At 42.2% G+C, this 13,022-nt stretch overlaps 1 protein-coding gene across 2 annotated transcripts; it reads right to left on the bottom strand.

Annotated features, from left to right (window-relative positions):
- Nucleotides 1-244: 244 nt before the first annotated feature.
- Nucleotides 245-6,876, bottom strand: LOC102789267 (uncharacterized). 2 transcript variants are annotated; one of them, XM_087838663.1, is made up of 3 exons: nt 6,730-6,876; nt 1,110-1,356; nt 245-809 (listed from the first exon to the last, which is right to left on the bottom strand). In XM_087838663.1, the coding sequence occupies exons 2-3, from the start codon at nt 1,345-1,347 to the stop codon at nt 502-504; spliced, it is 546 nt and encodes a 181-aa protein (XP_087694789.1). In that variant the 5' UTR covers nt 1,348-1,356; nt 6,730-6,876; the 3' UTR covers nt 245-501. The 2 variants fall into 2 exon arrangements, with proteins under 2 accessions (XP_087694789.1, XP_087694788.1); XM_087838662.1 differs by lacking the exon at nt 6,730-6,876 and adding an exon at nt 5,741-5,974.
- Between the last annotated feature and the right edge of the window lie 6,146 nt (nt 6,877-13,022).

The following is a 13,022-nucleotide window of genomic DNA, read 5'->3' as shown; positions in this document are numbered from 1 at the left end:
TACAAATCCAGACGGAACCAGACACGGTGACAGGAAGCTCATCTTTTATTTTCACGCTGATCAGAGATACAGAAAGAAACACACAAAACAGTCCGATCCTCTGCTCTCTGACACGTTTCACTTCAACATCATGAAAACAGCCAAAATCTTCATTAATCTGTTGGTTTCTGTTGGACTTTTTCACCGAGCTCATTGTTCAGGTTTGACTCAAGATCTAATTTCTGGAACACTTCAGTCTTGAAACTCTGCCATGTTCTGCTGTTTGGAACATCTTTGTTTGTATAAAGCAATAAAGACGCATAGAAAATCGTCTCTGTGAAAACCTTTGATGTGAAAACCAAAACAAATAGACGAGCCAGCGCTCAAGTTTCCACTCTGTAAGTGGATTGGACGATTGAATACTGAAAGGTATTAGCTGCTTCTGAGTGTTACAGATGAGTCATAATTTGCCCTCCTGTGAGTGCTGATCTGTGTGTCTGATGGAAAACATCTGGCAGTGCGTCACATAAGCTGCAGCTCCTTTGAAAGAAACGGATCCACCTTGCAGAGAGCGGCGATCAGAGCCGAGCAGGCCTGGGATCCTTTTCTCCGCACCATGTCGATCACCCGTCGGGCGTTATTCACCCTTCCATCCGCTTTGCCTAAATCAATTTCATCATCGATGATGATGCGGTGCTCCAGGAGTTTATCCAGCAGCCTGCTCAGGACAGCTTCGGACACTCTGTCCATAAACCGAGAGCGAACGGCCATCAGCATCTCCTCTGCCGTGCAGTCAGCAGGGGGCTTTGACGTATCAGGACCCGGAAGACCTGCGAGAGAGAGGGAAGGACGGATTTATGCTGAGGGCAGATGTGAGCTCCGACCACAAGAGCCACAGGCAGTGTGTGGATGTGTTTACTGTAAGCAGGACTGAGGTCACTCGGTGTTATGGCATAGATACTTATGTTGTTGTGTATTACACACAATGGAAAGATGCCACACTGTGTTCCGTTTTTCTTGTAACAGTGACAATAAACAGAGATATTCTATTCTATTCAATGTTACACTGGACCTGAGTTTGAAGCTCCGTGTTTCTCATATAACAGTCATAGATCACGCATGAGTCTCACCTGAGTGTCTCCAGCTGAGCTGCTGATTCAGCACATCCACCTGCACTGCCTCACTCTGACAGCCCACCTCCTTCCTGTCCTCCACGGGGCTCTCCCACTGACAGCCCACCTCCTTCCTGTCCTCCACGGGGCTCTCCCACTGACAGCCCACCTCCTTCCTGTCCTCCACGGGGCTCTCCCACTGACAGCCCACCTCCTTCATCCTCCTCTCCTCCCTCCTGTGACCATCAACGATCATCTGGAAAACCTGCAGGCGGCACAGAGGACAAACTTAATGATCACATCATTCAGGGCAGCGCACAGCTGTAAGGCGACTGCACCACCCAGTGTTTGTGGGTGAAAAGACTGTGACACAGCGTCTGTAGGGGGACAGAGTGGGACACAGCGATGACCCGGTTGCGGCTGTGACCAATGACAGTAGAATATGTACATCAGTATTTCATTTCCTTGACATAAAAGTTCCCATCAGGGCACCGGCGGTACCTGTGCAGGTAACAAACAATGAAGTGACAACACACTTGAGTCTGTGCCAGTTAAACTGAACACATGCTGCCTTCCTGCTGCTACTCAGCATTGTAACTGCAGCTGATTTAAGGTGGAATGACTTCAGTCAGCTCAGACTGGCTCTACTCCTGACATCACTCCAAAGACCAGAGCCATTTTATATATAATTGCAATTATACTTAATGGAAATTAAAGGTTGTTATGGAACAGTTTTTTGATTTGGGAATGGATTATTGACTCTTCTGCTTTGGAAGACAAACTCATTCAAAAAGAAACTTTCAATAATGAAGTCTTATGAGAACGCTGCTATTAACTTGTTTCCTCCAAACAACACATTTGAGAGCATCATCAGGCCTTCTCATCCTGGTCGCTCATTAAAAACTACAGACGGCACAATACCACTTTTTTATGTCCGATACTGATATCATAAATTTAGATATCTGCAGATACCGATATGAATATGAATCCGAGATAGTGAATTTTATAATCAGAAACTGTTTTTTAAATATCTTGCTGCATTTTGTATAAGTCTATACTCAAGTTATAAAAACAAAACATTAAAGCTATTCTGTTCTACCTTTATGCAAAAAAATACACTGCACCCAAAATATTTTACAGTTCAGCAACACTGATCAATCTAATAAACCTGAACCTACACCATCCTCCCTATTCTGGTATTTTAAAGAGTAGTTAGTGGAAATATTAAACAAACTAATAGGGTTGCCAACTCCCAACAAAAAATAAAAAATAAATGAACCAAACCCACCCTCCGCCTCATTTATGCCTTGATTATCCGCTGGTTTCCATTTTCTGGTGCAAAGTGGGAGATTAATAAAAAAGAGAGATGGGACTCGTGACAGAAAAGCAGCTGATCATTGATCAGTTTCATGATTGAAGTTAGGGCTGGGTATTGTCACTGATTTCTAGAATTGATTCGATTCAGATTCACAAGATCCCGAATCGATTCGATCCATGATTCGATTTTGCCTCAGAGAGAGAGAGAGTCTGTGCATGAAGTGTGATTTTATTGTGGTGGAAGCAAAACAGCAAAAGTCAGAGTGAATTCATGACGACGTTTATGTGAAGCGTAGTTTGGATCTTCTTTTGCTGCTGGTTATTGTTTGGAGAGAGATCAAACTAACAGCTTTAGAATCAGTGCAAAAAGGACGTAAACACAAAGTGCGGACCCGCCGACGGATCAGAATCAGCGAGCTGTCGGCTTTCAGCCCCGACCGTGTCCGTGCCGTCAGGTGAGAAAGGCGACATCTCACTGTTTCAGATGTTTCGGCGGCTCCGCACTGTGTGTTTACGTCTTTGTGCAGAATCCGTGTTCCTGATCTCATTTACTGTTTTAACTGTTTGGTGGTTCTTGAAATTTTGTGAGGTTTAACCTGAGATTCAGGCATTTTGGGCAAAATGAATTAATATTTAAAAAATCGATTCAGGATTTTAATGAATCGATATCACGTTATCCAAGCCAGAATTGATTTTAATCAATAAATCGATTATCAAAACCCATCCCTAATTGAAGTAGCAACAGGAGAGGGGGGGAGGGAAGAGGCACTCGCTCCATATATCAGTTGTTAAGCTTAACGCGAGAATGCTTTACAAACATTCAGAGATGAACTCACACACTTGCTTCACTTCTCTGGGATAGCTGAATGAAATGCATTTGCAAGTACGTAGCGAGGCTCCAAATGCTCCACCAGACTGCCGACAGGTCTCGCATGCCACCGCCGCTCTATCACGTGACACATAATAACTGCTGTGACTGCTAATGTCATGAGCTGGGTTACGCCATGTCCCAAGTTTTGTGCGGTGCTTTTGTGATATTTAATGGATCAGATTACATTTTTTTCTTCTCTCCGATATCCGATCCAGTAACTTAGGTCAGTATAGGACTGATACCAATACACAATATTGGATCAGTCCATCTCTATTCAAAACAGAACTCCTCATCACTATTTCATCTGTACAAGCAAAAATCCTAATTGTGTGACTCCTGGTTCAGAAACAGTCCTCCTGGTAGACCAACTATTGTTTCATGATAACTAATTAATGAACACATTTTAACCTTCCCGTAACTCTTTGGAGCATGCAAAGGTCTGGGGACTGGATCAGCACCACCCTCCTGCTTTTACACCAACACACTCTGCTGTAGGTGAAGTCTGTTTTAACTCCTGCAATAAACAGATCAGAGCTCTGCTCCAAGAGGATCCTGTTTCCAACCACATGCAGTCTTCTGCAGGCTGACAGCGGTGAACCTCGGGACAGCATCGTCACTGGGCAATCAAACTCTCCCTGACTCACTCCACCATTCTGACCCTGGAGGAGAATGCCATCATCATCACCATTCACAGAGCACAGAGCCATGTAGAGAAAAGGAAGAGCTCCATGAGGACTGAAGCTGAGCGCTCAGCACCATAACCCCATCCCCGTGCTCCAGATTCAAAGACCTCCTCATTGACCAGCCTCAACCAGTCGGACCCCTCCCCCCAGCACCGGACCCACGCTGCGTTCTCTTTTCTGCACACCAACCCACCAACACGAAGTCATTTACAACTCTTCTGTATTTTAATTCATTAAACTCATTTTTTTTGCTTTCAACTTCCATATTCACTAAAGGGAGGCTGTGAACACAAATCCCAATTTCCTCACAGCCTCTAAGGGCTAAAATTGTGGTCATCAATATTTTATACTTGTAAATAAAATACATAGTTGTGAACTGAGTTTTCTAACATTGTAAACCAAAATATCTAAAAATTTTGTTCGTGCACCCCTCCCACAGCCAAACCCATCTGTTCACAAATATGCATTTGTTTTACAAGTACAAAATATTTATGGCCACTGTAACAGCTGATGAAACGCTAGTGTTGTACCGCTAAGCGGCGTTCTTGTAATTATAATGTAATTCACGGATTTTATTTTCTCTGTTTTTATTTTTATGTTTAACGTGTTAACATTTTCTTATTTGTATACAGTATATTGCTAGTTTGACACACGAAAGTCATCGATCAATTAAGAAGGTTTAAGGTGAGAGATCACTTCCTGTTTAGGAAAAAGGTCAGAGAAGCTGCACATGATGATGGTCTTGACATGTGAATGCCAAGCTAAATAAGAAATAATAAGTCCTAAGTTCCAAATACACCAGTGTGTCCACTTGCAGGCCAAAGTGGTATGTTTGTTTATATTTTTCAAATTTTATATGTTTTAATGTTGAAATATAACTTTATTGTACATTTGAATTCACCAGTTCTACGGTGTGCCTGTGTACGTTAAGAGGAGCACAGTAAACATCAGTAAAGAACTCTCGTGTCTCTTGTGTACATGTACAAGCGGGTGTTGTGCCAAAAAGTGATTGGCTGCCAAAAAACGATTTCCAATGTTTCCGTGTGTTTTTTATGTGTAACATCATTACGTATGTTGCTAAATAGACTTCGGTGAACAGGTATTACAAAGGGGTTATATACAAAATTTAAAAAATTACCTGTTTCTCAGTTATCTTTGTAGCTGTGTTATTGTACTTGATTATAATCAATTTAGCTTCGTTTTGTCCACTTAAAATATGTTTACAGAACTAATTTTGCATTTGTTGCAATTTCAGCTGTCCTCTTGGCCAGATTACTCTTAAAAGAGACATTTTTAAAGTAAACAAGAATTTTCTTTAACTGCACAAATAAAGGATACAAAGGTCAGTGCCAAAAAGTGATTGCAGGCTTCTACCTTGCTACAGGAATGTTGTTTGTTGGTCAAGATGACTTGATATAATTCACGAGGGATATATTTGACATATGTTTCACATATTGTAGACCAACAAGTTATTAATAGCAGTTTAAATACAAGCAATCAGTTTTTGGCAAATACCGGGAATCAGTTTTTGGCACAACACCTGCATAACCACAATTTGAGGACATAAGCCTCACACTATCAAACTTTCCTCCAACCTTACACAATTATGACATCATTGTTCGGGTAAATATTCAAAAAGCTTCAGTGTGTTTGTACAGGCTGATTTAACTTCTGACCTCCGTGTCCGAGCACACTTCCGGTAATCTCTTTACTGAGTTAGCTGCTGCTCCTGTTCTTTGGTCTCAATTCGAATAAAGATTGATCCAAAAAACCCAAACCTTAATTCTTAGTGACGTCACGGTGCCTCGTTGAAGCCGTTGTTAGCTGTTACTCGGACCCGTGGGCAGGCGTCTGTGCACCGGCGCTGTAAGCTCCGCGGGCCGCTCCGGTTGGAAGTCAGGGTGGAGACCCCTTTAAGTTCCGCTCTTGTTTGCAATGCTTTCGGCAAAGACAAAACAGCCAAGTCGCTGGACTCGCCGCTCCTGTGTCAGCGCAGAGCAGGCACACTTTGCTCCCCTCCCCCTTGTGTTTAGATGTTGCGCTGTCACGTGACGTGACTTACACGCTTTGGGGGTTGTTAAGTTGTTTAGATATTATTTGTATTTTCACCCAGTTTTGTTTTTTTGAGAATTTTAATTGTAATTTTTTCACTATTTATAAAATGTAGAAGTCTTAAAATATATCTGCAGTGCTTGGTGTACATTCAATGATTCAAACCGCAGTTGGTTGTCACCTTCATTGAAAAATAAATATTAATAAAGTATAATAATATATATAATCTAAATAATAAAATATGATGTTATGTTGACACATGTTGTTGGTGTTTGTATTTTCTGTAAATGTATTTTTAATATAAATGATTTGTTCCAGACAGACAGGGATTCACTATCAAGATTGTAACGGAGTCCAACAGTGTGCAGTGGCCACCACAGTCCACCATCTTCACATCACAAGGACAATTTCAACATGTCTGTGAAGTCTCATTGCCCTTGTACTCATGCCTTGATGAACAAGTAGGTAGAGTTCAAATGTGGCTTTTCAGTGAATTTATAAGTACAATTTACTATTACTGCTGCTGTTTTTGTTTTCTCAGGTTTGTTTCATGAATATTTCTCAGACAGAAGAAGGTTATATTCCAACGGACCTGAAAAGGAGAGCCGTCGATGCCTTACATTTGAAGACCAGAGCAGCTGAAGAAAAGCTCTGACTCCAACGTGACTCCTGACTCAACGCTGTGATTCATCATCTCCACCAGCAACACACTTACCTGGATTCATCAATAGACGACACTCAGGACCCTGGTTCCACAGCTGTTCTTGTTCACAGCATTATCCAGTTAGAGAGGAAACTGTATAATGCAATAACAATGTTCGAGCGTCATGTTGCAGTTGTTGCTCCTCCTCCACATGTTTACCTGCCACAGTTTAACTCAGTGTCTTAGACAGTCATGTCACCTGATCTGCATGTTTTGCTGTACGATGACGTCATCATGACATTGACGAGGAGGGCGAGAAAAACTAGTTTTGTCCTGCAGATGGCGATCTTGCAACATGTTCAGAGAGCTGACACTTTGATGATGCTGGTTTACTCAACTTACTTTTAGCCTGGGTTGAACTATATATGAGCAGCTTCCACTCTGGTTTGCACTGTTAAATACACTTGTTGGATTTCACTTGGAGAAGTTGAATCAATCACTATCAAACCAATACAGACAAAAATGCTGATTTTACAGGAACTTTGTTGGAGAAGCTGTAAAGACATGAAACTGGTGGAGATCCCAAACCAGTTGATAGTGCTGGTTATTCCAAATAAAGCTGTTTCCATTTGAGATGAAATGACTTTCTGTCCTGATATATAATAAAGACGTTAGTTGTTTTTGAGCCCCTGTATTAAAAGTAGATCCAGTTTAAAGTCCGCTTGAGTTTGATGTCTTTATGTCAAAGCTGCTCATGATGTTGAGCTGCTGATGGAATAAAAACAGTGAAAAATCTGCCTCAATATAAAAGCATGTACTCCAGACTTAAATGTAGCCTATTGTTAGCTGAGGTCCACACGCAGTGTTTGACAGTGTAAACTGTGTGAAAGGGCTGCTGGTGGAGCTCACTAGGATGATCAGGTGACCATGTGCCACGAGGTGGAGAGCAGCTGGCCTGGCTTTGATTCTGACCTGGGCCACATCCCCTTTCTCTCTCCCTCTGCTTTGCTGTCACTTATCTTCACTGCTCTGTCCAATAAAGCTGAAAAAGGCCCAAAACCAAAGAAATCTGCCTGCAGCCTCTGAAATGTCTTCTGTTTCCTTCCAGAGGCCGACGGCTTTTTCACTGTCAGGCCATTAGCATTTTTTATTGTGCATGAGTTGCTGTATTTTACTATTTTTAATGTTTTAATATTGTACAGTGTTTTGTTCTTATGGGTTTATTGCATGTTTTTATTGTATTTATTGTTGACTTGTCCTGGAAAGACTCCGCCCCTCTCTGATTATGAACTTGACACACCTGGGGTGTCTCAGAGGCCAATAACAGGGCCTGGCAGGTCAGGGGAAAGAGGGCAGCAGACATGGCGAAATAGGAGCGGCAGGTGTCAGCGCTGCGCAATGCGGGTGGGACTTTAGGTGATGGATTACTGATTGCTATGGTTTTAAAAGGACTACCTGAAAGTTTTAAACCATTTTCAATACATGAAGTCACAATAAAGACGATATGACATTTGCTGAGTTCAAAACAAAGCTACGGAGTTTCGAAGACACTGAAAAGTCAAACGCATCAGAGTGTAGCGACAACGTAATCAGAACAGGAGTAAGATCCGGGCGTGAGCACACGAGATTCAGCGCACGATGCAGATACAAGAGCGATGTGGACATTGTGTGTTTCAAGTGTGGACTAAAAGGCCACCGAGCAAAAGTGTGCAGACGAAGGACGTGGTGCAGTCATTGCAAAAGCAACACACACAGTGATACCACATGTAGACATAAAGACAAACAGGATGGCGCGCGGAAGGTCACAGATGAGAGCGCCAACGGATCCAAAGCAGAAATGCCGGATTAAGGGCGCAGACATCAAAGTCGAGCAGTCAGCATACAGCATTGAGGAGAAAGGCCTGTTGGTGGACACTGGGGCTACCTCACACATCATTAACAACATCGCCAAGTTCAAGAGCTTCGACCACGCATTCAGACTGGAGTCACACAGCGTGGAACTGGCAGACGGTACCCAGTGCAGAGGCATCACCCAACAGAGGGGGGACGCAGAGGTGTTCCTGATTGACAATACAGGCCAGCGGCGCAAAGCAACGCTGAAAGATGTACTGTTTATTCCATCATACCCCCAGAACATATTCTCTGTAAAGTTAGCCACTGCATTAGGAGCAACAGTCACCTTTAAACAAGGGCAAGACATGTTGACCCACAAAGACGGTATTAACTTTAACATTCATGTGTATGGCAAGTTGTATTATTTGCACACTGAAGTTGAGGGTAATGATAAGTGTAACACCTGTCATGACATACAGGCATGGCATGAGATATTAGGTCATTGCAACTATGAAGATGTAGTAAGATTACAAGGTGTGGTTAACGCTATGCAGATTAAGGGGAGAACTGATAGTCCTGACCAGGAATGTGAAGTGTGTATCCAGGGAAAGTTTGCACATACCCGAAACAGAGATCCTGATACAAGAGCAAAGGCTCCTTTATAAATGGTACACAAAGATTTAGCAGGTCCGATAGCCACTGAATCTATTGATGGGTACAAATATGCGCAGTCATTCACTGATGATTATTCAAACTCAGTGTTTCTATATTTCCTGAAGACAAAAACTTGTTAAGAAAAAATGGCATTAAGCATGAGACATCAGCCCCGTACTCACCCCATCAGAACGGTACAGCCGAGAGGGGGGGTGTACTCTTTTCGAGATGGGCAAATGTATGCTAATTGACAGTCAGCTACCGAAATGCGTATGGAACTATGCCATTCAAACTGCTGCTGTAACACGGAACAGATGCTTTAATAAGCGAACGGGGGAAACACCTTACCAAATGCTGACAGGTAAAAAGCCAGACTTGTCAAAGATGCAGAAATTTGGGTCTGTGCGCTATGCATACAAACAGGACAAGGGGAAACTTGATTCAAAATGTGACTAAAGTTTCTTTGTAGGTTATGATAAGAACAGTCCTGCCTACTTAGTTTACCACCCGAAACTGAGAAAGTTCAGAAACATAGACTTGTTAAGTTTGTGAGCAAAGTAAGTGTAGAAAGACAAACACAGACAGATGAGGGAGAAATAAATGATGACTGTAGCAGAGTAAGAGAGCCTATGGCTAACAGACATTCAGAGAAAAGTGACAATGACAATGAAGAGGTTCCAGAACTTATTGTGAGGGACAAAATGTCGTGGTGCTGGATCATTGACCCAGCGTTTTGTGTTTAATATGATTATTGTCTTCTGTCCTAGTTATTCTGATTTTGGTATTCTGTGTCCTCCCCTTGTGCCCTGTTCGTGTTCTAGATTTCCTGTTTTATTTTGAAAGTCTGTGTCTGTCGTCATTGTGTTCAGCTTGTACCCTCCAGTCGTCTTTGTGTATTAGGATCAGCTGTTCTTCCCTCCTGTGTGTGACTACCTGATTACCTTGTGTGTGTATATATAGTGGGTGTCGATCTGTGCTCGTTGTCGGCTTGTCTGTGTTCCATGGTGTCCTGTTTGTTAGTCTGCGGCTCTCTGCCTTTCACCCCGTTTCATGATGGTTTCAAGTTTTCTCTTTAGTTTTTCCCACTTTAGGTTCCTTTCAGTAATGTCTCATGCTTCGTTGCCTGTTCTTGCCACTGCCACTTTGTAAGTAAACTACACTTCATCAGTCTGCTGCCTGCATTTTGGGTCCTTTTCCTCCAACACCAGGCGGTTCGTCTTGGCACCTGTGACACAAAAGTCCACAAAGTGGTATACCTGATGAGCGTGAACGAAAAGTATCAAGTGTGGCAAGTGATGGATTTGTCAACAAAAGGTATCCTATTAGGGAGAGAAGAAAACCAGGACATTTAAATGACTTTGTAGCTGCCAACAGTGGCAGCGATGACATCCACACTACCATAGACTACTGGTACAGGGCAGTGTGTGGTGTCCCAAACACATTTAAGGAAGCCATAGAATCAGCTAACTCAAAGAACTGCATCAAAGCCATGGATGAAGAAGTCCACTCGTCACGGGAAAATGACACTTTCACCCTAACCACTTTGCCAAAGGGAAAGAAAACAGTGGGGGGGAATTGGGTTTATTCCATTAAGAGTGACACTGAGGGAAACAACAAATACAAGGCGAGGTTCGTAGCCAAGGGTTACAGCCAACAGTTGGGGATAGATTAGGAAAGACACTCTCACCAACAGCTAACTTAACCAGCATAAGAGCAGCGCAGGAGAACATGTTACTCCATCAAATGGATGTGAAGACAGCGTATTTACACGCTCCCATTGATTATGAAATCTACATTGATCAGTCAGAAGGTTATGAAGAGAAGGGTTAGTGTGTAGATGACAAAAATCCTTGTATGGGTTAAAACAAGGATGTATAGAGAGGCTATAGGCAGTCTTATATACCTTGCATCAGGTACCTGTCCTGAACTGAGTTTTGTGGTAAGCAAGTTATCACAACATTTCCATGAGCCTACAGAGGAACAGTGGGGAACTGTGAAACGTCTTGAGAAATCTCAAAGGGTCCAAAGATAAGAAGTTGTGTTTTAGGAGAAACACAGATAAAAATTTGGGTCTAGTAGCCTACAGTGATGCTGACTGGGCAGGTGACACCGCCGACAGACGCAGCACTACTGGTTACTGTGTACATCTATGTAAGAACAGTTCTCTAGTTTCATGGAAGAGCAAGAAACAGCCCACTGTGGCACTCTCTACCTGTGAAGCAGAGTATATGGCTCTGGCTTCCACAATGCAAGAGTGTATATATTTAGAACAGCTTTTGAAAGGTATAGATGACTACAGATATACTCAAACAATAGTGTACGAAGACAACCAGGGAACAATTGCCCTGGCTAAAAACCCTGTGAGCCGACAGAGGTACAAACATGTGGACATTAAATATCATTTTGTAAGGTCCATTGTAAATGAAGGGAAAATGTGTCTGTTATATTGCACTACTGAAGCAATGGTTGCAGATATTATGACCAAACCTGTTTCTAAGCTAAAACTTGCAAAGTTTGCTGACTTTATGTTTGGTGCTTAAAAGAAAGAAGAAAAAAAGGGGGAGAGAAAAAAAGGAAAAGGAAGTGTGGTAGAGATTGTACAACTGTTTATTGTTTATTGTACAACTTTTCTTTAGATTTCAGTAACCTGAGTACAAGAGGGGGTGTTACGATCTTCATTGTGTTTACAGTGTGTTTAACTGCATTATGGTTACTATTGTTTAACAGAGAGACAGTATATTAGTTGTCACCACAAGGAGGCACTGTTTCATTGTAAGGGCACGTATGCTGCATCATCACGCCCCTAAGAAAAAAAAGTTTACCACAACAAAATAGCACCCATGAGGAAAAGTTTTGCCGTGTGTCGATGTGGAATAAAGTTCCCCAAATATTAAGGAAATTTTTGCCTCCGTCGTCATTTTCCTTGAAGTGATCGCTGTCGATGCTGCAATACTCAACAGTTTCTCTCCTTAGAATAACACCTGTTAATCCACCATTACATGGACATCACATTTTGTGTTATTTAGACCAAAATACTTAATTTTTGTCATGGTCCCTGTGCCTCACCAGCTGATCCCATATTAGGCAACATGTGTTTCTCTCTCTCTCTCTCTCTCTCTGCGTAATCGCGAGCTCTACTAAAGATGGCAGCACTGTGCTACTCGTCGCTGGATCGTTGAGCTATCAGCGTCAGTCGCTCAGTAGTTTGAGAATCAGAATCTGTGAGTTGTTTCCGTCTGTTCATCTATAACTAAGGTTTCTGTGTACAGATCTTTCCCTACCTGCCTGTCATCTCATGGAGGAGTGCTGGGATTTGTGTAACCCAGTTGTGGAGAGAGCAGAGTGATTCTTTGGAGCACGTCTGATCCCCTTCCTTTCCCTCACGGACCCCGGAGCCCCCCCCCCCCCAGCACGTTGTGTATAGTATCAACTGGTGTTGTCTGTATCAATAAACTGTCTTCTCTTCAAGGATTTCTGGTCTGTGCCTGAGTCCGTTAACTAAACGTGACAATTTTGCTCTACAAGGGCCTGATATCCACTTACAAGGACATTATACTGCTACTGTTCTATCAAACTTTTAAACAAATATCCTCATATGTGGCTCTTATTTTTCTTAAAAACAAAAAAATATGCCAAATATGCCAAAATATCAAAGAAAAATTAAAAATGCATGCCATGGAAGAGTTCAGGTCCTAGGACTTTAAAACAAAAGTTTTAAAATCAGATCAGTGGTCAAACCCAAAAGCCACAGGAACATCACAGGTCTATCATGATTTTAATTAAAAATAGACTTCAATAAAACAAACCAAAAAACATATCAGAGGAATAAAAGCTGCATCTTTGCTCATGCATGCTCGAAACCCAGGGAACAGAGGAAA

Source organism: Neolamprologus brichardi, chromosome 3, assembly GCF_056152115.1.
Source record: "Neolamprologus brichardi isolate AB-2024 chromosome 3, ASM5615211v1, whole genome shotgun sequence".
Lineage (NCBI taxonomy): Eukaryota > Metazoa > Chordata > Actinopteri > Cichliformes > Cichlidae > Neolamprologus > Neolamprologus brichardi.
The sequence above is the reverse complement of the archived record's forward strand: the minus strand, read 5'-3'. Positions and strand labels throughout refer to the sequence as shown.

Excerpts from the sequence above, each read along its gene's own strand:
- LOC102789267 (XM_087838663.1), bottom strand. The coding sequence starts at position 1,347 with ATGATCGTTGATGGTCACAGGAGGGAGGAGAGGAGGATGAAGGAGGTG. Across the intron at positions 810-1,109 it reads GCTCAGCTGGAGACACTCAG|GTCTTCCGGGTCCTGATACG; the intron begins GTGAGACTCATG and ends TCTCTCTCGCAG.